The sequence below is a fragment of the Oryctolagus cuniculus genome, chromosome 4 (genome assembly GCF_964237555.1).
Source record: "Oryctolagus cuniculus chromosome 4, mOryCun1.1, whole genome shotgun sequence".
Taxonomy (NCBI): domain Eukaryota; kingdom Metazoa; phylum Chordata; class Mammalia; order Lagomorpha; family Leporidae; genus Oryctolagus; species Oryctolagus cuniculus.
The window spans coordinates 82,276,113-82,300,317 of NC_091435.1; the positions used below are offsets into that span (position 1 = coordinate 82,276,113).

A 24,205-nucleotide genomic window follows, 5' to 3' on the forward strand; every position below is an offset into this window, starting at 1 on the left:
GTGAATACACATGGAAAGCCTGCTACGTATTAGGGGCTTACCATTTGTCAAAGATCTAGAAATTATCATTCTGCCACTTGTTCTATTTTAAAGCACTAGCAGCACATATAGCATCATCACTCTTATACTCTAGGACACAAAATTAAAGAGGACAGAATGCTTAGCTGTCTGACACCAAAAGGAAGCATAATCTATAGTATTGAGAATGTTCTGCTTGAATTCTATTATAACACTGAAGCCCTGAGGGTTCCTATTAAACCCAGTTACACAGAAGTCAGTTGTCACTATTTCCAAAGCTTAGCAAGAAAAGGTTCTTAACCATTTCCTCTTTTTGCTTTTTCACTCACCCACACATCCATCTTCTCATTCATTCAGTAAATACTCAAAGATTATATGCCAACAAACTGGATAAACTCAAAGAAATGGATAAATGTCTAGATACAAACAACCTACCAAGACTGAATCATGATGAAACAGAAAATCTGAACTAACCAATAGAAAGGAGATTGAATCAGTGTCCCATCAAAGTAAAGTCCATGACCTGATGGCTTCATGGCTGAATTCTAATATTTAAACACCAATCCTTCTCAAACTCTTCTAAGAAACTTAAGTGGAAGCAATACCTCCAAATCTTTTTATGAGCCCAGCATTACCCTCATACAAAGTCAGACAAGAAAATAAAATGACAGGCCAATATACTTGATTAACACAAAAATTTTCAACAAAATAGTAGCAAACTGAATTCAAAAGCACATTGAAAAGATCATTCATCATGACCAAATGGGTTTTATCCCCAGGATACAAGGATGGTTCAACATATGCAAATCATTTTTCTTCAGATCCTATAAAACTTTCAACATATGCAAATCAGTAAGTATGATACACTACATTAACAAAATGAAAGACAAAACCAACATGATCATCTTAATAGATGCAGAATGAAGCATTTGACAAAATTAACACCCTTTTATGATAAAAATCCTAGGCAAATCAGATACAGAAGGAATTTCTTTCAACACAATAAAAGACATGTATGGTAAATCCACAGCTAACATCATACTCAATAGCAAAAAGTTAAAAGCCTCTCCTCTAAGATGAGGAACAAGACAGGGATGACTACTTTTAGCACTTTTATTCAACATAGTCCTGAAGTTCCAGCCAAAGCAACAAGTCAAGCAAAAGAAATAAAAAACATCCAAATTAGAAAGAAAAAAATTTAAACTGTCTTTATTTGCAAACAACATGATCTTATATAGAAAATCTTATGAACTCCACCAAAAAACTGTTAAAACTAGTAAACCAAAAAAGTTGCAGGATACACAACGAACACAGAAAAACAATAGCACTGGGGCCGGCGATGTCAGCATCCCATATAGGAGCCAGTTCACATCCTAGCTGCTCCACTTTCAGTCCAATTCCCTGTTATGGCCTGGGAAAAAGCAGCACAAGATGGCCCAGCTGTTTGGGCCCCTGCTACTCTTGTGGGAGATCTGGAGGAAGCTCCTGACTTCGGGGTTGCAACCATCTGGGGAGGGAATCAGCAGATGGAAGATCACTCTCTCTGTGTCCTTCCCTCTCTTTCTCTAACTCTTTCAAATAAATAAATAAATCTTAATAAAAACAGTAGCACTAACAATGAGCTATGTAAAAACAGAAGTCAAGAAAACTACAATAGCATTTAAAAACGGCATAAGTTTAAGTGAAAGATTTGTACACTGAAAACTATAAAACACTGATGCAAGAACTGATGAAGACAAAAATAAATGGAAAGAAATTACATGTTCATGGCTTAGAAGAATTCATATTGTTAAAATGACCACACTACCCAAAATAATCAACAGATTTAATGCAACCTCTGTCGAAATTCCAATGACATTTTCACAGAAATAGAAAAACAACCCTAAAACTTGTAGAGAACCACAAAAGACCTTAAATAGACAAAGCAATCTTGAGCAAAAAGGACAAAGCTAGAGGCATTGCATCACCCAAAAAAATCTACTATAAAGCTACAATAATCAAAACGGTACAATATTGGCATAAAGCCAGACAGATGGACCAGGGAACCAAAACAGAGAGCCAAAAACATTTACACATTTATGGTTAACTGATCTTTGGGAAAGCTGCCAAGAACAAACAATGGAGAAAGGACAGTTTCTAAATAAATGGTTCTGGGTAAACTGGATATACATAAGCAAGAGAATGAAATTAGAACCTTATCTTACACCACATACAGAAATCAACTCAAAATGGATTGGATTTATATGTAAATCCAAAACATAGGAGAAAGGGGCTCTACGACACTGTCTGGATAATGATTTTTTTTAGATATGACTGCAAAAGCACAGGTAACAGCAGCAAAAATAAAGAAATGGTATTACATCAAGATAAAAAGCTTCTGCACAGCAAAGGACACAATGAACAGAGTGAAAAAACAACCTACAGAATGGGAAAAGATATTTCTAAACTCCTACATCTGATAAGGGATTAATATCCAAAGCATAGGGGTCTCAAACAAATTTATAGCAAGAAAACAAATAACCTGATTTTAAAATGGACAAAGCACCTAAATAGACATTTTTCAAAAAAGGACATACAAATGGCCAATAGGTATACAAAAACACCCTCAACATTACTAATCGGCAGGGAAATGAAAATTAAAATCACAATGAGGTATCACTTTAAACTTGTTAGAATGGCAATTATCAAAAAGACAAAGTGGGGCCTGTGCTGTAGCATAGTGGCTAAAGCTGCAGTCTGCAGTGTCAGTATCCCATATGGGTGCCAATTTGAGTCCTGGCTGCTCCACTTCCAATCCAGCTCTCTGCTATGGCCTGAGAAAGCAGTGGAAGATGGCCCAAGTCCTTGGGCCCCTGAACCCATGTGGGAAACCCGGATAAAGCTCCTGGCTCCTGGCTTTGGATTGGCACAGCTCCAGCCATTGTGGTCATCTGGGGAGTGAACCAGAGGATGGAAGATCTTTCTCTCTCTCTCTCAGCCTCTGCCTCTCTGTAACTCTGCCTTTCAAATAAATAAATCTTAAAAAAAAAAAATGTTGAATACATGTATACATGAGTAAACACTATAAAAGGCTATTCAGCCATGAAAAAGACGGGAATCCTGTCATTATGACAATATGGATGAACATTATGTTAAGTGACATAAGCCAGACACACAAAGGTAAACACTGCATGGTATCACTTATGTTCATATGTATGTAGAATCTAAAAATGCTGACTTCATAGAAACAGAAAGGAAAATGGTGACCACAAGAGGCTGGATGGTAGGAGCACTGTGGGCGAACCCCTAATCTCTGGGACTCTGAATATAGCACATCATATCTTATTTTTTTTATGTGGAAGATGGGATTTGGGGGTAAATCCAATCTCACCACATCAATCTTGTGGATGGCAGAAGAGGAAGTCAGAGAGATTTGAGGCATGAGATGGGTTTGACACATCACTGGCAGCTTAAAAATGGAGGAGGTCATATAGTATGGTCATTTGAGTGTGGTTAACAATCAGCAAGGAAACAGAGACCTCAGTCTTATTACCACAGGAACTGAACTCTATCAAAAGTTAGATGAGCTTGGAAGCAAACTCTTCCCAAAACCTCCAGGCAGGCACTTAACTTGCCAACACACTAATCTTGGCTTTGTGAAAACATAAGTAGGTAACTCAGCTGGTTGACAGATTTGTAGGATAAATGGATGCAGTTTTAAGCTATTTTTCAGTCAGTGTATCAATGAGTTATTCCTACTGCCCCACATTTTCTTTCTTTCTTTCTTCTTCTTTTTTTTTTTTTTTTAGGAAATTATTTGAGAGGAAGAGGCAGAGAGAGAGGTCTTCCATCCGCTGGCCACTCCTCAAATGGCTGCTTAAGTCAGAGCTGGGCCAATCTGAAGTCAGGAGCCAGGAGCTTCTTCCAGGTCTCCTATGCAGGTGCAGGGACCCCAGGATTTGGGCCATCCTCCACTGCTTTCCCAGGCCATAGCAGAGAGCTGGACTGGAAGTGGAGCAGCCAGATCTTTACTGCTACACCACAGCACTGGCCACCACATTTTTTTCAGTACTTGGTACTACCAGCCTTTTTTTTTTTTTTTTTTTTTTTCTCTCCATTGTTGTAGGCTAGGAGGTAAATGAATAGAATGATACTTTCTATCCAGTTCTATCTCCTAGCCCCTTTCAATGTCCCAAAGTTTAATTAACAGAACAGGGAAGCTGCCCTGAACTGAACTCAACACTTTGGAAGTATTACCAGCTTTCTAAATACTACTTCTGTGTGGTTTTATTTCCTATTCCCTTGATTACTAATGAGGTTGAGCACTTTTTCACATATTTAGCAACCATTTGGAATTCATATTCAGTACAGTTCAAGTGTTTTCTTACTTTTTCATCAGGTTGTCTTTTTCATACTTCTTTGTAGAAATTTTTAATGTTTCCTGAATACCATCTATTTGTTTTATTTTTCTGGCTATCTCCTGCACTATGGCTTATCTTTTATTCTCCATGATGTATAAACCATTTCTTAAAATCTGCTTCTAACAGAAAAATCTATTACCTAGTGTTTGTAAGAAATAAGTTCAATAAAACCATTTTAAATCTTTGGTTCAAGATGTTCTCAAAACAACAAAAATCTAGAGATTTAGAAAACCAAAGAAGAAATTTAAAACTAAGTAAACAGCTTAGATTTTTAGAGCTAGTCCATGATTCTAAAATAGTAGCATTACATTTTGCATTGCTGGCTACTTCAGGAACTCAAAATAATATTTCTTCACATGAAGTATCACATTTAGCATACTTTTTTTTATAAGCATGACTGGAATAACTTTCATAAATGTACTAAGAAGAATCAATCTATATATTAACATACTACTTAAAAGTTATATTTATATTATAATGAGATAACATTAACTATCTCACTCTCAAGTACTTATAGCCACTGTAAAAGGAATTGGAACCTAAGCTATCCCTGGCTCCAGCACTGCTACCACTTTTCTAGTCTCAACACTGATTCTGTGGTTATCTAGGACTCATCTCCTCATCCCTCCAAAAGACACCATCCTGCTATTTACTATTCATATTTTAAAAACAACCCCAGTACAACCTGGATTTCCCCCTTGAAATATAAATTTAAATCTTATTTCAGACAGCCATGATCTCCTCCATGGTCTCTCTCTCTTTAAAAAGTGGTGTGTATGTTGTGACGTAAGTAACAGAAGTCTTTTTTATCATCTAAGTCTCTTTCTCACTATGTCAGCACAGTATGAGTCTTTTGTTTGTTTCTGAGGCAGAAGTGCAAGAAAGAAGTACATGGTTGAGAATCTATCAGAGTTACAGGCACATTTCAAATGGGATGTACAGTTATAAGGGGAAGTTATAAGGTTATATTATTGTTTCCTGAGATGTGCTTGTAGCACCCCACATTTGAATTGTCAATGTATACTTCACATAGAAGCTTGGCAACAAAGGATTTTTTTTAAAGATTTTATTTATTTATTTGAGAGGTAGAGTTACAGAGAGAGAGACAGAGACAGAGAAAGAGAGGTCTTCCATTCACTGGTTCACTCCCCAGATGGCCGCAACGGCCGGAGTCGAGCCAATCAAAAACCAGAAGCCAGGAGCTTCTTCCAGGTCTCCCACATGGGTGCAGGGGCCCAAGAGCTTGAGCCATCTTCTACTGCTTTCCCAGGCCACAGCAGAGGGCTGGAACAAAAGAGGAGGAGCCAGGACAGAAACAGGGATGCCGGCACCACAGGTGGAGGATTAAGCTATTGTGCCACAGCGCCAGCCCCAGGATATTAATAAATTATTATATCCATACTCTGAAACCAGAGTGAATGAATGGGGAGTGAATTAAAGAAAAACAACAAAATAAACATTATAGAAACCTCATTTTGTTTTTTCCTAATGACTTGTAATTTAAAACCACAGATCTGTATTAGAACAGGCATAAAAATATATAGTAGGATTCTTAAGAAAGCCACAAGTCTAAATTTCAAGGTCCTTAACAAAGTCCTATTTCAAGCTCTGTACCCCAGACCTTTTTTGATGTCAACAGTATTTCAACAAAAATTCATTATTTTTTAAAAAATTTATTTATTTATTTGAAAGTCAGAGTTACATAGAGAGAAGAGAGGCAGAGAGAGTCATGCACTGGTTCACTCCCCAATTGGCCCCAATGGCCGGAACTGTGCCGATCCAAATCAGGAGCCAGGAGCTTCTTCCAGGTCTCCCACGCGGGTGCAGGGACCCAAGGACTTGGGCCATCTTTTACTGCTTCCCCAGGCCATAGCAGAGAGCTGGATTGGAAGTGGAACAGCGGGGTCTCAAACCAGCGCCTATATGGGATGCCAGCGCTTCAGGCCAGAGGGTTAACCTGCTGCGCCATAGTGCCAACCCCTCAACAAAAATATATGTCATTCTCCCTCTTCACCCTCCCAGTCTGTCTCTGTCTGTCTGTCTCTCTCTCTCTCTCTCTCTTTAGAAAGATACGCACTGCAGGGCTGGCACTGTGGCTCACTTGGTTAATCCTCAGCCTGAGCCGCCGGCATCCCATATGGGCGCCGAGTTCTAGTCTCGGTTGCCCCTCTTCCAGTCCAGCTCTCTGCTGTGGCCTGGAAGGGCAGTGGAGGATGGCCCAAGTGCTTGGGCCCCTGCACCCGCATGGGAGACCAGGAGGAAGCACTTGGCTCCTGGCTTCGGATCAGTGTAGCTCTCCGGCCGTTGGGGCCATTAGGGAAGTGAACCTACGGAAGAAAGACCTTTCTCTCTCTCTCTCACTGTCTGTAACTCTACCTGTCAAATAAATAAATTAAATCTTTTAAAAAAAAAAAAAGAATTAAAGAAAGACAGACATGCACTGGGCCGGTGTTATGACATAGTGAGTAAGCTGCTGTCTGCGATGCCAGCAGCCCATATGGGTGTTGATCTGTGTCCAGCTGCTCCACTTCCTATCCAGCTCTCTGCTTTGTCCTGGGAAAGCAGTGGAAAATGGCCCTAGTCCTTGGGCTCCTGCATCCAAGTGGGAGACACAAAAGAAACTCCTGGCTCTTGGCTTCGGCCTGGCCCAGGCTTGGTCTTTGTGGCTATTTGGGGAGTCAACCAGCAGGTGGAAGATATCTCTCTCATCTCTTCCTCTCTCTCTGCAACTGACTTTCAAATAAATAAATCAATTAAAAAAATGGTTTTTGTGGGTAGCCTGTAAACCTAGCCAGGCTACACTAGCAGTATGTTTATGAGGAAATGTTTTTTACTTTGCTTACAAGTTAAGAAAGCGTTAAGTTTTTAAAATTTCCTATTATTTATTAGAACAATTCTACTTCTAGGAATTTACCCAAAAGAAATAATAAGAGCTATGTAAGGCTGGCGCCGCGGCTCACTAGGCTAATCCTCCAACTTGCGGCACCGCCACACAGGGTTCTAGTACCGGTCGGGGCGCCGGATTCTGTCCCGGTTGCCCCTCTTCCAGGCCAGCTCTCTGCTGTGGCCAGGGAGTGAGTGGAGGATGGCCCAAGTCCTTGGGCCCTGCACCCCATGGGAGACCAGGAGAAGTACCTGGCTCCTGCCATCGGATCAGCATGGTGTGCCAGCCGCGGCGGCCATTGGAGGGTGAACCAACGGCAAAAGGAAGACCTTTCTCTCTGTCTCTCTCTCTCACTATCCACTCTGTCAAAAAAAAAAAAAAAAAAAAGAGCTATGTAAAAGAATGTTGAGTCTTATTCTATAATAATGAAAAAAATAACAAATAGCATATATGCCCAAAAAAGAGGTCTGGGTAAGTACAAAGATTAATACTTGTTATGATAAAAATTTGTAGCTCTGATACAGTATTTCTAATATATTATATGTTGGAAAAAGACAAAATATAAAAAGCTGGTACCATGTTTTTTCCCCAATATATATGTACATGCAAAAAAAATCCTGGAAGAAAAATAAAAATCCTGGAAGAATATATTAAAATGTTAGCTGGTTATCTCTGCAGTAGTAGTATTCTTTTTCCCACTTCTCTCTTTTGTGTATTTGTTTTCCTTCCAAATTTCCTATAAATAGGTACAATTACAATTTTTTTCAAATATACAGAAATTTATATACATGCACCAAGAACTTATGATTCTTTATTATCAACTGGTTCTATGACAAAAGGTAGAAATAAGAAAAAATATAAATCTTTCCCCCTGAATTTATATGCTGTTTCTTATTGTAGAGAAAATTATATTGCCCAAGAGTTACCAAATACAGAACAAGGAGATATAATAATCTCTCGTCTATCAGGTTGACAAATAACCAAATGCAAGTGAAGATCCAGGGGTGCAAAGCAAAGACAATTCATGCACTACGACTAAAAATCTAAGCTAAGGGCTGGCGTGTGGCTTAGTGGATTAAGTCACCACTTACAATGCCAGCATCTAATATGGGAGTGCTGGTTTGAGTCCCAGCTTCTTCACTTCTGATCCACTGTCCTTCTGGAGACTGGAAAGCAGTAGAAGATGGCCCAAAGTATTCAGGCCACTGACACCCATGCTTGAGCCCATGATGGAATTCCTGGCTCCTGGCTTCAGCCTCGTCCAGACCTGGCCATCGTGGCCACTTGGGATTGAACCAGGTGAATGGAAGACTGATCTCTCTCTCTCTCCCCTCTCCCTGTCACTCTGCCTTTCAACTAAATAAATAAGTCTTAAAAACAAAAACAAAAAACCTAAGCCACCCTTCTAGAAGAGCAAGTCCACAACCTGTATGAAAAGCTCTAAGACTGTGCATGCCTTTTAACCAATCAATTACATTTCTAGGAATTTCCTAAGGAAATAACTGAGCAAGTCTGCAAAGAAATACACGGTACACTGTTTTTAACAATAGCATTTGTAACAGAGCTGGAAAGAATCCAAGTATACACTAGTACTATAAATTAAGTAAAAATATTTCCTTCAGTGGATTACTGTGCACTCATTAAAAATTATGCTACACATCTGTTTTTTTTATATTGTATCTCAGGTAGTGAAACATAAATTGATGATAAAAACTGCCTTTGCATGATCCCATTTTCCAATGTAAAAAGTGAGAACGTGCATATTCATGAAGAAAATCTTTGAAAGATTTCAAACTAATGTTTATTACAGGTATCTTTAAGTGGAATTACCAATGATATTTACTGTCTTTAACATTTTCTGCTATAAAGAACACTCACACAACTTCTTTTCATATCAAAAGAAATTATTTTTAAAGTCTACTGAACTGAGCCATCCAAATAATCAAATAACTTTTTTTTGTTTGTTTTCTATTCTTTCCTCATTTCTAAGGTCCTAGAGATGCTTCCTGTTTTGAACACATAATACTCAGTGAATGGTGAATGTGCCAAATGTATAGTCAATGCTTTTATGAACAAAGACATATTTAACTGGCAGTCTTTGTTAACAACATTTTAATTCTAAAAGAAAGAATTATTTATCCTCCCTGGCAGCAAGAAGCTTGCAAGAATCTTATAATTATGAGAGAGCCCCGAATTGCTGCCACCCTCAATCAATATACAACCGTGTCCTCAGCTCTGGTCACCAAGCTAGCTTACTGTCTTCAGGAAGAGTGGAAAGTACCGCTACAATAATATGGTTTATAAAATAAATACTATAGAAGAAAATTTCAATACTATTCATGACACTATGCTCTAACACCACTGTCATAATTTCTGCAATGACAAAAATTTTTATCTGTGTTGTCCAATACGACAAACAGTTGTTCAATGACACATATGGCTATGGAGCATTTGAAATGTGGTTAGTACAACCAAGGAACCAAATTTTTAATTTTAAATAATTTTGATTTTAATAACCACCTATGATTAGTGGCTACCATATTGGACAGCACAGAAAAATTCATAGTACATACTGTGACTGATACAAAATATATTTAAATAAGAATCCAAGAAAAACACAATTTCCACTGAAGATCTGGCATTCTAGTGCATATTTCCAAGACTAACAAAACCATAATTTTGTGGGTTACAGATTGTATCCTTGAAAATTAAATGGCATTTAGAAATTCTCATTCTTCTTACCTAGGAAATAAGTGCTCATCTCTTAAAAATCTCAATTCTTATGGCTTCAGTAACACTGGTTCACCCCCCCCACATCACTGTTTCCTTTTACTGTGAAATCTTAGGTGCCCTTGTCCTCATCCCTATCATTACCCTCAGCTGTAGACTTTTTCCCAATGCTGAGTCCTTGGTTTCTTTTTTTCTGTTTCTTATACATGCACAAGAGACTTCTTACAGCTTCAAATATGTCTTTTATTTGCCTTCCATAAAATAGCATCACTTCCTTACATAACCTTAAGCACATTATTTAACCTGAGACTGCTTCCCATTTAAGAAATAACTTGGATGTTTATCATGGTTTCTTCAGGCTTGAGGATTCTAAGTTTTAGAACAGGCGTATTTAGCAAACCCTGTTTCTTTTTTTCTAGCTGTAGCAGTTGTTTTAAAATTTTATTTATTTGAAAGGCAGAGAGAGCAACACAGAAGAGTTCTTTCATCCATTGGTTCACTTCTCAAATGTCTGTCCTGGGCAAGGCTAAACCAGGAACTGGAGTTTAATACAGGTATCCCACGTAGGTTGCAGGAACCAAGTATTTGGGCTATCACCTGCTGCTTCCCAAGGTACACATTAGTGAAGAAGCTAGAATCAGAAGCAGAGCCAGGACTCAAACCCAGACCCTCTGTTATGGGACACAGGTACCCTAAGCAGTATCATCCACTAGGCCAAGTACTGCCCCCTTGTTTCTTTCTTTTTATTGGTCTGATTCCTCTTTTCCCCTTTAAAAATGCTGGTGGACTCCACAGCTGTAACAGCTTTTTTACTTTACACACTTCCTCTAAGAATCTTATAAACTCTATGAATCTCTCAAATTTATGCTATCTCCTTAAGAACTCAAGATTTACATTTCTATTTGTTGCTCATGACTAACCAGATATGTTACCAACACTTTAAAATATCAGGCAAACCAAAGAAAGTATATGAGCCAAATTTCTTTGTCACTATGACTCAGAAATCAAAAACACAAGTTTCAGGGGTAGGCATTTAGCTAGGGGTTGAGAAGCCTTCGTCCCAAATCAGAGTATCTGGGCTCAATACCCAGCTCTGGCCCCTGATCCCAGCTTCCTGCTGATGGGAGGCAGTGGTGACAGCTCAAGCAACTGAGTTCCTGCTTTCCATATGAGAGACCTGGAGTGAGTTCCCAGCTCCAGTCTGGTCCCTTTAGGCTGCTGGCATGTGAGGACTGAACCAGCAGGTGGGAGCTCTCTCTGCCTCTCAAAAAACAAACTATGTAAGTTTTAGAACCAGATGTATCTGAACTGGAATTTTAGTTCTGTCACTTACTAGCTGTGAGATCTTAATCAAATTACTTAATCTCCTAAGAATTTTCTCATGAGTAAGGTCAAAAACAGACCTTATAACTAATATGGTTGCTTTATGTTTAAAGTTTACATTCACACACACACACACACATATATATATATATGTATGTATTTTATATATACCTGCATCTTAGTACAATACCTAAAATATGCTAAGAGCTCAATAAATGTTAGCTACTAATATTAGCAACAGCAGTATAATTTTTCTGGTCCTCTAAGTTTAAGAGTCATTTTTTACTCCTTCTGGTCTCTTTAAAAATTAAATTCAGGGGCTGGTGTGGTGGTACAGTAGGTGCATCCCATATTGGCACCGGTTCTAGTCCCAGCTGCTCCACTTCCAATCCAGCTCTCTGCTATGGCCTGGGAAAGCAGAAGATGGCCTAAGTGCTTGGGCCCTTGTACCCACGTGGGAGACCCAGCAGAAGTTCCTGGCCCCTGGCTTCTGATCAGCCCAGCTCCAGTCGTTGTGGCCAGTTGGGGAGTAAACCAGCAGATGGAAGATCTTTCTGTCTCTCCTTATTGTCTGTAACTCTACCTCTCAAAGAAATAAAATCTTTTTTTAAAAAATAAATTCAGCTAGCATTTGCTCATTGTCATTTTCCAATACAATCTGTTTTTCAGGTTTTCATTCACTCATAGATTTTGATTATTTCTGCAGCCACCCAACCAGATTACTAGATTCTTAAAAATTCATGTGATCTCTTATTTTTGTTCCCCCCTATATCATCTAGCATAACTGCCTCACACAGAAAAGTTTGCTATTACTAAACAATTCAAACACTCTTTACACCTATCTCCCCACTAGCTTCCTTCAGTTCTTTGAGGGCAAGGGGTATCTTGGTTCCCACTGTATACCTACAACTGTCGAAGTCCCTCAGTTAATAATGCTGAATAAATGTTGATCAGTCTCAGTCTGGGTCCCTCATATGTGAAAGCTCAACATTCTCTAATCCAATCATGTTCTGAACAAATTGGTCTGACCACACATCAAGAAATGTCTCGCTGTATTTGTCTAAGACTTTTTTCTTGCATATAAAAAAAATCTACTCAAATCAAGCAGAAAAGAGAATTTATTAGCTCACAAAATGTGGCAGTCCAGGAGTAACACTAACTTTAGGCATGGCTACTGAATCCAAAGCTTCAAACAGCACTCAGTCTCATTCTTTCCATCTTCTGGCTTTGCTTTCCATTTATCTGCAAGCTCCAGGACTCCAGCAACTCCAGGATTCAAAGTGTGCCTCTTTCTCAACAGTTCAACAAAAATCTCAAAATTAGCATTCATGTGTGCTGACTGAAAAATGAACAACTGTGAACAATAAGTGTGGCTACAGAATAGACTATACTGACTGGCCATTAGCTAGGCTTGAACCATATATACACACTTTGTCAAGTGGGATTTATGTTAACTAAAAGGGTGGTTCCCCAGGAAAATTGGAATATTGCTATCAGACAAAAGAAAATGGATGACTGGCAAAACTGACTGATGTCCTCTATACTCTGCAACTTTATGCATGTAGCCCATCTGGCATGGTTTTCCTTCCTTTTTATGCCTACTTAAATTCAAGTTTTCTCTCTTCTGCTCTGAGAAGTCTTCCACAATTTCTTCTAAGAGTTTCCTTGTTCACTGGATCAAGTTACCCAGTCTCAAATAGTTTCCTTTTCTTAAAGGTCTATCTTTTTGAAAAAAAAAAAAAAAAAAAAAAAAAAAAAAAAAAAACAAAACAACAACAAACAGCAGGAGAAGCCTCTAGAAAATACTCCTTATAAACTCTAATCATGGGGCTGGCGCTATGGCACAGTGGGTTAAAGCCCTGGCCTGAAGCGCTGGCATCCCATATTGGCGCCAGTTCTAGTCCCGGCTGCTCCTCTTCTGATCTAGCTTTCTCTTATGGCCTGGGAAAGCAGTAGAAGATGGCCCAAGTGCTTGGGCCCCTACACCCACGTGGGACCTGGAAGAAGCTCCTGGCTCCTGTCTTCAGATTGGCGCAGCCCCGCCGTTGCGGCCAATTGGGGAATGAACCAGAGGATGGAAGACCTCTCTCTCTGTCTCTACCTCTCTCTGTAGCTCTTTCAAATAAATAAAATAAATATTAAAAAAAAAAACAAACTGCAAAAAACCCCACAAAACTCTAATCATGTTCTATTATAAACAGTATGGGGGCCAGCAATGTGATGCAGCTGATGAGGCCACCGTTGGTGACACTGGCATCCTATACTGGAGCACCAGTTTGAAACTTGACTGCACCAATTTGGCTTTCTCCTAATATGTCTGGGTAGGTAGCAGATGACCCAAATTCTTGAGCCCCTGAGCCTGTGTGGGAGATCCAACTAGAGTTCCTAGTTCTTGGCTTCAGCATGGCCAAGTCCTGTCTATTGCAGCCATCTGAGCAGTGAACCAGCAGATGGGAGAACTCTTTCCCTCTCTCTCTCTCTCTCTGACACTCTGCCTTTCAAATAAATGAATAAACTTAAAAAAAAAAAAAGTATGAGCTATACATATTGTTTCCTAGGACGTAAACTCTTGAAGGACAGTAGCTCTACTGTGTATATTTTTTTTATTATTTATTTGAGAGGTAGAGTTATAGACAGTGAGGGAGAGAGAGAGAAAGGGCCATCCCCACTGCCCTCCCAGGCCACAGCAGAGAGCTGGACTGGAAGAGGAGCAGCGGGACTAGAACCCGGCGCCCATATGGGATGCTGGCACTGCAGGCGGAGGATTAACCAAGTGAGCCACGGTGCCAGCCCCTCTACTATGTATATTTAATACATTACAAAGAAGCCTATGAGACAACTTTCGTATATATATATTCAAATAATTTTACTTGACTTTAAATTTTCTATAGTCTAAACAAAACACTTTAGCAGCTGTTACGTTGTCTTTGAATTCATCAAAACACCTGCTATAAAAGGAAGACTGTGGGTTTTGGAGTTACCTCAAACCGTGCTCAAATCCTAATATCCTCTCCTATCCTTTTAGCTATAGATCTTTGAGCAAATATTTGAGACTTCTAACCTTTAAAGGTTTCACTATTCATACAAACAGGAAGAGTAATAACCATTCATATTCATACATGGGGAGACTACATAGTATAATGCATACAACAATTGGCAGAACCTGGGCTGAAATTCTACCAGTAACACTGGGTATGCGACTTTCTCTGAATGATTCCTTACAAATGGGGATAAATTTATCTAATCCATGGTTGTTGTGTACATTTAACAAGAAAATATATTTTAAGAGATAATAAACAGCAAGCAGTGAGTACTCAATAATTTGTTATCAGTATTATCTGTTTAAAACAATTCAGAGGGGCTGGTATTGTGGCCTAACAATTTAAGTTGCCTCCTGCAATGCCAGAATCCCAAATGAGTCTGGGCTGCTCCATTTCTGATCCTGCTCACTGTTGATGTGCCTGGGAAAGCAGCAGATGGTGGCTCAAGTCCTTGAGCCCCTGCACCCACTCAGAATACATGGATGAGGCTCCCCAACTGTTGTGGCCATTTGGGTAGTGAACCAGAGGATGGAAGATATCTCCTTCTCTGTCTCTCCCACCCCCTCTGTCTCTGTAACTCTGCCTTTCAAATAAATTTTTAAAAAAGTAAGTTTATGAAAAAAAATTACAGCCTGTGTTTCTGTACTAATTACCAAGGTCTATTAGAGTTCTTGATATTTCTACTATGAGAAATGAATCTAGTCTAATAGGGTATAAAATATCTTATACTCATCACTTTTTTTTTTTTTACACTTCTAACCAGATGAAATGTCAACTGACAAAAAACCTGCCTTATACAGAAACCACAGTATTAAAGTGTGGGTAATAGCCTATTTAAAAATTCAAAGCAGAGCAAGGAAAAACTTCCTTGGGATTACTTGTTATTCTTCATAAATGTCCTTGCATTAGTTAATAAAGTATTTCTTAATGGCGTAACATAGTGTTCCTAGAACTACTTAAAAGCAAGTAAGATAATAAGCTTGAAAGATTCTCTTGTTATCAACTTGTTCTTTAGCTTCAGGCTTAATGTGGTAATACTGAAATGACATAGCAATATGAAATCACCATGCCATATAGCCATCTCCTAAACAGAATCAGCAAATTTTGAGTATGAATGGCTATTTTAAATACTATCAGAATATAGACAAAAGACTCAAAATGTCAATTTTAATATCATTTTAGCTATATTATATTCTGTATAACTCTTTCCAGAAAGAGATTAAATAAACAAGCAGTTAGTCTCTTCCATTTTACACTACAGCAAAAGTTTCTTTGGAAAGAATAGTTTCTTGAAGTAGTTTAACAGTTCTGTTTATTTTTCCAACATGAGTGAATGGTATCCATACTTATCAATCCTTAATGAGTGCACAAACATAAGAAAGATGTCAAATGAAAGATTTTAAAATAAAATGGAATACATGACACAAAGCAACTGCACATTCCTTGACTGCAAAAACACTACAAAAATGAAATAACTGACTACATCACATTATGCAAACCTGTATAAGGAACTTCTTTTTCCTTGTATTGGTGCAAAACAGGAATAGATTCAGCTTTTAAACAACTCCCTGAGAGAACTGTACTTCAAATACGAGAGATATATTGAACACCTCAGTCACCAGATACTGTTCCATACCACTACGAAAATCAAGTAATACCTAATTCCTTATTCTCTTTCCTGTGTTCAAAAAAAAAAAAAAAAAATGTATAAAGTAATGCTTTAACGTAATGCTTTAAAAGCAAGTACAGACTATTTATCTTTTCTAAATAATTTTCTTTCTTCCAACTTTTTTAAAGGACAGGAGTGGAAGAGGAAAGTAATGGGAGCCTGAAGATGGGCTCTGGTTATTTTCACAACTGTATTTTGGTAAGTCAACTAGATGAAGGCGTATAAGCTCACATTAATCTCTCTGGGAAAAACCCCAGCGCTGAGAGCCAGCCTCCCGGGACAATGTAGCGAGCAGGGACGTCCCTGTTACTCTTCTGGACTAACAGCGCGCTACATTCCCAAGCCTCAGCAAAGGTCAGACTGGCATCCCACATTCGAAAGGGCCTGCAGAAATCGGGGACGGGCAAGGGTCTACTTCACCTGGAGAGGAAATTCATTTTCTGTGACAAACTAAAAATCACCCATCTGGCCCCTCGGGTCCTCGTCCTCTGAGAGATGCTACTCAACGCCGCCACGCCCCAGGCTCGGGGTCTGGCCCCCAGGCCCGCAGGGCTCGATGGGCTGAGGCAGTCGGCTTCTCCACGTTACCTGGACGCCTGTTGCTGTGACCACCCCCGCATCCCCTCCCCCGGCGCTGGGGTCTCCCGTCTGCAGGGATGCCCTCCGCCCCGCTCACCCGCCCGGGTGGTGTCCGTCAGGTCGTGGTTGGCCGCTCCCCGGGGAAACTCCCTCAGTTTCCGGCCGCTCAGGCTCAGCACCCCGGTTACCGCCGCCTCCTCCAGCGCTCGATCGAGGGAACGGCTCCATGAACCCGGGCCAGGCCCAGGGGCTGCCCCGGAGCTTGGACCGCAGTTAACAGCGGGGAGGTTACCTCCCGACGCTGCTGGGCCAGAGTACTCAGCAGCGGCTGCCACTGCGACCAAGCCCGCGGCCGCCATTTCCCAGCCGACAACTCGCCAGCCCGCCGACTCTGCGCATGCGCGGACAGGCTGCTGGGTGGGCGGGGAAAGGGGCTCCCAGACCCCGGACGGTTCCCTTGATGGGCAGAGCCGCGGTGCCCCTCTGCTTGGCCAGGCGCTTGCCCCCGCCCACACCGAGGTTTTCTAGGGAAATCAAAACGGAACTCAGAAGCACGGAGCAGCCCGGTACTCTCAGCTTCCAGTAACATTTCTGAAGTGCTTCTACAAATACGTCTTTTGGAATACGCTCTAAAACGTTTCCAACGTGTAATTGTGTTACCAGAAGATCTAAATCGTTGTGGATGGATTAATATTACTGCTTGAGGGGGAAAATAATACATGATTTTCTCCAGACTTCCTAATTCTTATGGAAAGGGTTATATATTTGCCACATCCCCTCCGTTTTTATAAATAGCTCTACTTAAGACAAATATTTAAAGTACTTGTTGTTTAGGCTAAACAGAATTGTTGAATAAAGCAGGAGGAATGGTATTAAAGTCTAAAATTCTGGTCTGGAAAAAAAATTGAGGAAAATGATCTAACAGTTATTTAAATGTGGAAATTACAGATAGAACCGAAGAAATGGTCAAAATTAAAGCCATCGACTGGAAAATACTTCATTTTAAACCAATTAGATCTATGCTGTAATCTCTAGCATATTCTTCAGTCTTTTATATTTAAGTCATTCCTATACAAGGTAAATCCCATCCACAATTAATTAGAATTTACTGAGGGAACAGAAGCAGCTGTCGGATAAAATGCTCTCCAGAAGATAATCTGACTGTGGAGTCCCAGTAAGTCAACTAGAGGATAACTAACCAGAAGGGCTAAGTAGGGTGGTGAAAAGTATCTAAGATTTCAGAAAAAGGAATCATCATGGATAAGACTTTTAATGAAGAATTATGGATCCAGATTATATCCCAGATTAGGAGGCTCAGCATAAACACATCCTGGTATGATTCATGATACATGTGAAGGGCATTTAAGTGACAAGTTCATGTTCCAGAGAGCAAAGGAAAATAAGGTTGGAGATATCCTACCCATAAAGGCCAATTTGCCAATGGAACCTTGATTAGCACTGCTTGAGTTTCTAAATGCAAACAGCTGTGAAAATGTTCCATTTTAGTGCCAAAGCTGATTAGTAACAGTGACCCAGACACTTGTTTTATGAACTCTACTACATTCTAGTTTCTTCAGCAGTTTCACAAAAATAATCAGTATCTGTTATGAGCACAGGTCACTGCAAATGCAGGTGATATATTTGTCATCTCTGGCAAACATTTATCCAGTGCCTGTATCATTTACTCTGGTCTTCTTAAAATTTTGTTCATCCTAGAAAAATATTTCACATTCTTTAGGAATTTCAATTACACTGTCTATTCACACATTCCCTATTACCAAGGAATTCTCTACTTCCACAATCTTCTCCCATAAAGTAGGTTAACATGAGAAATCCAGGAAAGGGAGATTTTGTGGGGGAGTTCACCAGTCTAGTGATGAAAAAAAATGAGAAGACAGTTGAAAAAAGGCTGTAAACAAATGAGCTATAAGGATCTCTCACTCTACTACTGCTTTGTGGTCTGGGAGCTGAAGCTGAAAAAATAGGCAGTGGGGGTTTTTCAGTTAGGGATTGATGTAGTGAACTTCCCTGCTTCTTCCTGTTTAATTTAAAGATTGAAGTTAACTCGTTCAACACTGGGGACAAAAGCTTCACTCTCTTCAGTATCTCTTGGCAGCTTTACATCTCACTGTATCATGCAGAAATAAAGTTCTTCACCCTCTTCTATAAATATATAAGACTATACTTTAAAGGGACCAGCACCACAGCACAGTAGGTTAATCCTATATGGGCGCCAGTTCTAGTCCCGGTTGCTCCTCTGCTGTGGCCCGGAAAGGCAGTGGAGGATGGCCCAAGTGCTTGGGCCCTGCACCCGCATGGGAGACCAGGAGGAAGTACCTGGCTCCTGGCTTCGGATCGGCATAGCTCCAGCCGTTACGGCCATTTGAGGAGTGAACCAACAGAAGGAAGACCTTTCTCTCTGTGTCTCTCACTGTCTGTAACTCTCTCAAATAAACAAAATCTTTAAAAAATAAAAAAAAGACTACACTTTTAAAAACACGAAGAATTAAAATCATGGTAAACCTCATTCTCTTCCAATGTATGGTACAAAAACTGACTTGTTGAATACATTCACATTCAATGGTTAGTTTTTTCTGTTCTTACTTTTAAGAAGCAGCATAAATAACAGACTTAGGAAAATGGAAATGTAGGAGCCGGCGCTGTAGTGTAGCAGGTAAAGCCGCCACCCGCAGTGCCGACATACCATATGGGAGCCGGTTGGAGTCCTGGCTGCTCCACTTCCAATCCAGCTCTCTGCTGTGGCCTGGGATAGCAGTATAAGACAGCCCAAGTCTTTGGGCCCCTGCACCCACATGGGAGACCTGGAGGAAGCTCCAGGTTCCCCGCTTCGGATCAGCCCAGCTCCAGCCGTTGCAGTCAATTGGGGAGTGAACCAGCGGATGGAAGACCTTCTCTGCCTCTCTGTAACTCGGACTTTCAAGTAAAGTAAATAAATCTTTTTAAAAAAAAGAAAATGGAAATGTAAGAAGTGTAAATTTCAAACACACACACACACACACACAAACAGGAAACAGCTTCCTATTCATCTTTAAACACTGGCATACCTCATCTGAACACAGAACAAGAAATTTCTGTCAGAATGCTTGCTTTTACCAAGCTTTTTGTGGGACAGGTTTCAAGTAGAACATAAACTGTGTTGGCAGAGGGAAAAAAAGATTAGAAGTCTACAATTTCCAAGCAAATCTTTATATCCCTATAGAAGGTCCAGACTAGTTCAAAATTCTTATAAATGCAAGAGGTTTACTGAAGTTATTATTTTTAAAAAGAGTAACTCCAAACTGATCTAAGAACTTTCTGTAAAGAGAAGCTTAAATCACATGGTTTTTTTTGTTTGTGTTTTTTTTTTTTACAGTGACAAAATATGATGTAATTCTGATGAAAGCTGTAAAGGTCTATTGACCAGAAATGAAATCATTTTACTATTGCCTGCATTTGGAATGCATGTTATGCATTCTCTGTAACGCCAACTGAGTTGTTTTTTTTTCCTCTTACCTCATGTGGTAAAAATAATCAGCACAAAAATTACACTGAAACTATATATACTGGATGAATTACAAATCCATTGACAGCAATATAGCGATATTCTTTTCTAACAAAAACTAAACATTGGGGCACAAAGACCAATGTTTCCTCAAACACATAAGTATTTTATGATTTGTTTATAATTAAAATTGTAGGGAAAAGTTTTGTCTGTTAAAATACATCATGTCTAATTATGAACATGGCCTTTTCTTTTTGACAGGGAGAGTGGATAGTGAGAGAGAGAGACAGAGAGAAAGGTCTTCCTTTTTCCGTTGGTTCACCCCCCAATGACCGCTGTGGCCGGCGCAGTGCGCTGATCCAAAGCCAGGAGCCAGGTGCTTCCCCTCCCTGGTCTCCCATGGGGTGCAGGGCCCAAGCACTTGGGCCATCCTCCACTGCACTCCCTGGCCACAGCAGAGAGCTGGCCTGGAAGAGGGGCAACCGGGACAGAATCCGACGCCCCAACCGGGACTAGGACCTGGTGTGCCGGCGCCGCAGGCGGAGGATTAGCCTATTGAACTGCAGGGCCGGCCCGAACTTGGCCTTTTCTGATAGGTCTACCTAACCTGAATACCAAAGTCATGAAATTTGAATCACTAGAAGAGATTTATCGAACATGCTCTGAACACTAAAGTTTGGTTATTACCAATTCTTAGGTAGCTGACAAGTCATGCATTATTCCAGTACTTTCTGTGAGTGTTCAACTGAAAAAAGCTGTTTATTGTCAATTAGATCTGAGTTCAAAAATGATTCTGCCACACACAGGTGAAAATGTTGAGCCCTGTTTTACTAAGATGTAAAAAGAGGGGTTAAATTGAATGACCTTTAAAGGATCATCTAGCCTAATATTCTACACTGTATACCTTAATAAATTTCTTTCTAAAATTCCTACTGGCTAGCTCATGTTGGAGCATATGATCAAAAAGCAATTAGAGGGATGACAATATAAACATCTAGATTAATTTACCATTCAGCTGGTGGGTAACTTTCTAGACTTTAAAAGTTATAATCACTTAATATTAAGTTCTTTGTAGCACAGAAGAATCTAAAAACCACATTTAATCTTTATAGCTAAGAATAAATCATGTGAAACCTGTAACATTTTATTTGTTAAAAATGAACAGCTTCAGAATAGATCTAAATGTAACTTTTCAAAAAACACCAAAAAGTACAGTGTAAAGCACCTCCTCATTAAATACAAACTTTCATTTTGTGATGCACTGCATCAATGTTTAGCATACACCTTGATGCAAAGGAAATTTTAAGTTGCATCCTGTTTTAAAAAAATTAAATCAACAAGGATGACTACAACCACATTCCAAGGGAAATTTTCCTCCAACAAAGCATATTGTTTTGCTTATATACAACATGTTAGCACTCAATTTTTAATTGTACCAAAGGCAAAATTTTATACTTATAAGGAAAATTAAATTACAGATGAGTGAAGAGCAAAAGTTTAATATTCCAAAGACACTGTTATTTGATATACTTTATGCTCAATATCTGGAGCAATTTTTAACATTTCCCCCAAAATGGCATCAATAATAGCTCGATACAGTATTTAAAATAACAGGAAAATGAAAAATCTTTTTATACTGTATTTTCACAAACTGTTCTAAAGATAGCAAACTCATGCTCAGTTGTTTTTCCTTTGCTTTAAATTAGGTAACCAGTAATTCTAAACCAATCCAAAATGTATTGTCCCTGGATTAAATACAAGCATCCATATTTGCAAAAATGCTTTGCCTCAAATCCCTGGCCTTTATGAAAAGCATCAAATAGCTAAAGAGAGACTAGAGCTTATTTTCAAATTCTGTGACTGGCTTCCAGTAATCCCTTATCAGTAGAAGTACTGTCAAAACATCAGATATTAAGGATCAGATTTAATTCTTTGGTATAAGCATGAAACTGTTAGTTTTCCATGGCTAGCATAAACCAATAAGTAACACAAGAAGTATGAGACAACAATGAAGTCTAAGCCATAACTGTTTTGCTTTATAGGAAAAGTCAACACTAATTATATACTCCAGAGAAACTAACACCTCCTTAGAGGTTTAACATTATACCAAACCAAAAGGTCAAGTTTCAAATGACCAAAGTTGTAACTTTTTGCCAGAATATTTTGCTGCATTTTGGCATTTTAATTCAGAGTATATAACTGTCCAGAGACTCTTAGCACTATCTTGGCACAACAGACTAACTCCTTCCACCCCTCCAGAAGCTGGAAAAAAACTTTTCTCCCCACAAATGCTTGAACTTTATATAAGAAGTCAGAATGAAATCAGTGGTTACAATGTAATTATAATTTTGCATTTTTTTCTTTGTGACACATTTTTTGAATTGTAAATTAATTAATTTAGCAAGCTTTAAAAGCTTTCAAATTTTAATTTCTCAAATAAAAGTCTAGGACTTTGTGGCTAACTTTATCATCAAATATCTAGGGGACTCAGTCCATCTGAATAATTCTAACTCTCCTAAATAATATTTAAAGAATTCTTTGTGGACACTAGACTCAAGACTACACTAAGCCAACAGTATAGTATATCTATTACCTGGATTTTGAGATTTTTCACCATAGTTATCTTTCAACTTGCTGCTACTTCTCATTCTTTCTTCATCTACTACATATGAACTATGAAAATATTACATCAGACTCTCTCTTCCAAGGCCCTATGAAGCTAACTTTCTAATTATGCATCTGTAGCCTTTAAACACCAATATTTTAAACTGAGACTAATGCCAAGAGTCCCATTTCTCATTAAAAGTTCAGCACTGAAGACTTAAAATTCTGGGGAGTTAACCTAGTACTATCTGAAAAATGAGCAAAGTTCCAGATACTCCTATAAATCTTAAAATTCAAAAATCGAATTCAAATATTTTCCTCTTAAGGAAGAAGAGACAACTGTACTTACTACATCAACACTATTAAAGGGTAAATGATAGCAACAAAGAGACTACTTATATTTCTGAAGACTAAGATTTACCATGGGAAAGCCTAAAAAATGGGCAAAGGTGATGAGATCCTAAATACCACTTTCATAAAAATAGTCAATTTTGATCTTTCTGTCTTCCTTCTGCTGCATGAGGAACCAAAGAAGTGAACAAAGACTTGTTCTTTCTAGGCCAACCATGAAATCTTTAAGAACAGATGGATATATTCCCTGTTATTCTTTCTGGGCATTATTTTATACATGTTTAAAAAAAACCTAAAAAATAAAAATAAAAGTTATTTAGTCTTCTGAATTTTCTGAAGTAAGTTTCTCGAACTTCTGTAATGAACTCTTCAAGCAATTCAACTTTTCAAACACAGTCATCACTCCACAGTTCCTTTGACACGGGATCTATCCCACAGTTACAAAGCGGCTTCCTCCTTTGTTGAACGTGAGGGTGGCTCTTTGTTCCTTCAGGATTCCAAACCGCTCATTCAAGGTCATCCCTGTCTATAGAGAGAAAAAAAAATTAATAACTGGACTGAAAGCCATATTTATTTTGGAGCAATTATGTGATCTTATGATTAATTCTAACAATGGATAGTATTTCCCAACTATTTTATGACCTCATTTAATCCTAACAAAAACCATATGAAAAAGGTGAAGTTAGAGAACTTAATTAATGTGCATAATAGCAGCTCCAAAATTTAAATTAGGAAGTCTGACTCAGAATTCCTATCTCTTAACCACTATACTAATTATATACTATAAAAAACATACACTGGGGCTGACGCTGTGGTGTAGTTGGTAAAACTGCCATTTGTAGTGCCAGCATCCCATATGGGCGCCAGTTCATGTCCCAGCTGCTCCTCTTCCAATCCAGCTCTCTGCTATGGCCTGGGAAAGCAGTGGAAGACGGCCCAACTCAGTGGGTCCCTGCATCCATGTGGAAGACCCTGAAGAAACTCCTGGATCCTGGATCTGAAGCCATTTAGGGAGTGAACCAGCGAATGGAAGACTGTTCTATATCTCCCCCTCTCTTTCTAACTCTATGTCTCATGTCACACACACACACACAATGTCTGTAA

General features: G+C 39.1%; 2 protein-coding genes and 1 non-coding gene across 29 annotated transcripts in view; all 3 read right to left on the minus strand.

Annotated features, from left to right (window-relative positions):
• Positions 1–17,045, minus strand: part of LRCH3 (leucine rich repeats and calponin homology domain containing 3) — a 152,047-nt gene extending 135,002 nt beyond the window's left edge. For 15 of the 27 annotated variants that reach the window (XM_051859207.2, XM_070072250.1, XM_070072244.1 and 12 more), the window contains exon 1: positions 16,742–17,044. In XM_051859207.2, the coding sequence (XP_051715167.1) occupies positions 16,742–17,003 (262 nt within the window). In that variant the 5' untranslated portion in view covers positions 17,004–17,044. Of the gene's footprint in view, positions 1–16,741 lie in introns of all 27 variants that reach the window. The other 12 variants (XM_070072253.1, XM_070072247.1, XM_070072254.1 and 9 more) reach the window with 1 other exon arrangement.
• Positions 4,116–4,247, minus strand: LOC127483071 (small nucleolar RNA SNORA36 family). The gene has a single exon (XR_007909038.2). It is a non-coding gene; the product is annotated as a small nucleolar RNA SNORA36 family (small nucleolar RNA).
• A 4,224-nt stretch (positions 17,046–21,269) lies between the features above and the next one.
• FYTTD1 (forty-two-three domain containing 1) overlaps positions 21,270–24,205 on the minus strand; it is a 33,580-nt gene continuing 30,644 nt past the window's right edge. Inside the window, exon 9 of the mRNA XM_002716538.5 lies at positions 21,270–23,627. Coding sequence (XP_002716584.2) covers positions 23,529–23,627 — 99 coding nt within the window. The 3' untranslated portion in view covers positions 21,270–23,528. The remainder of the gene's footprint in view (positions 23,628–24,205) is intronic.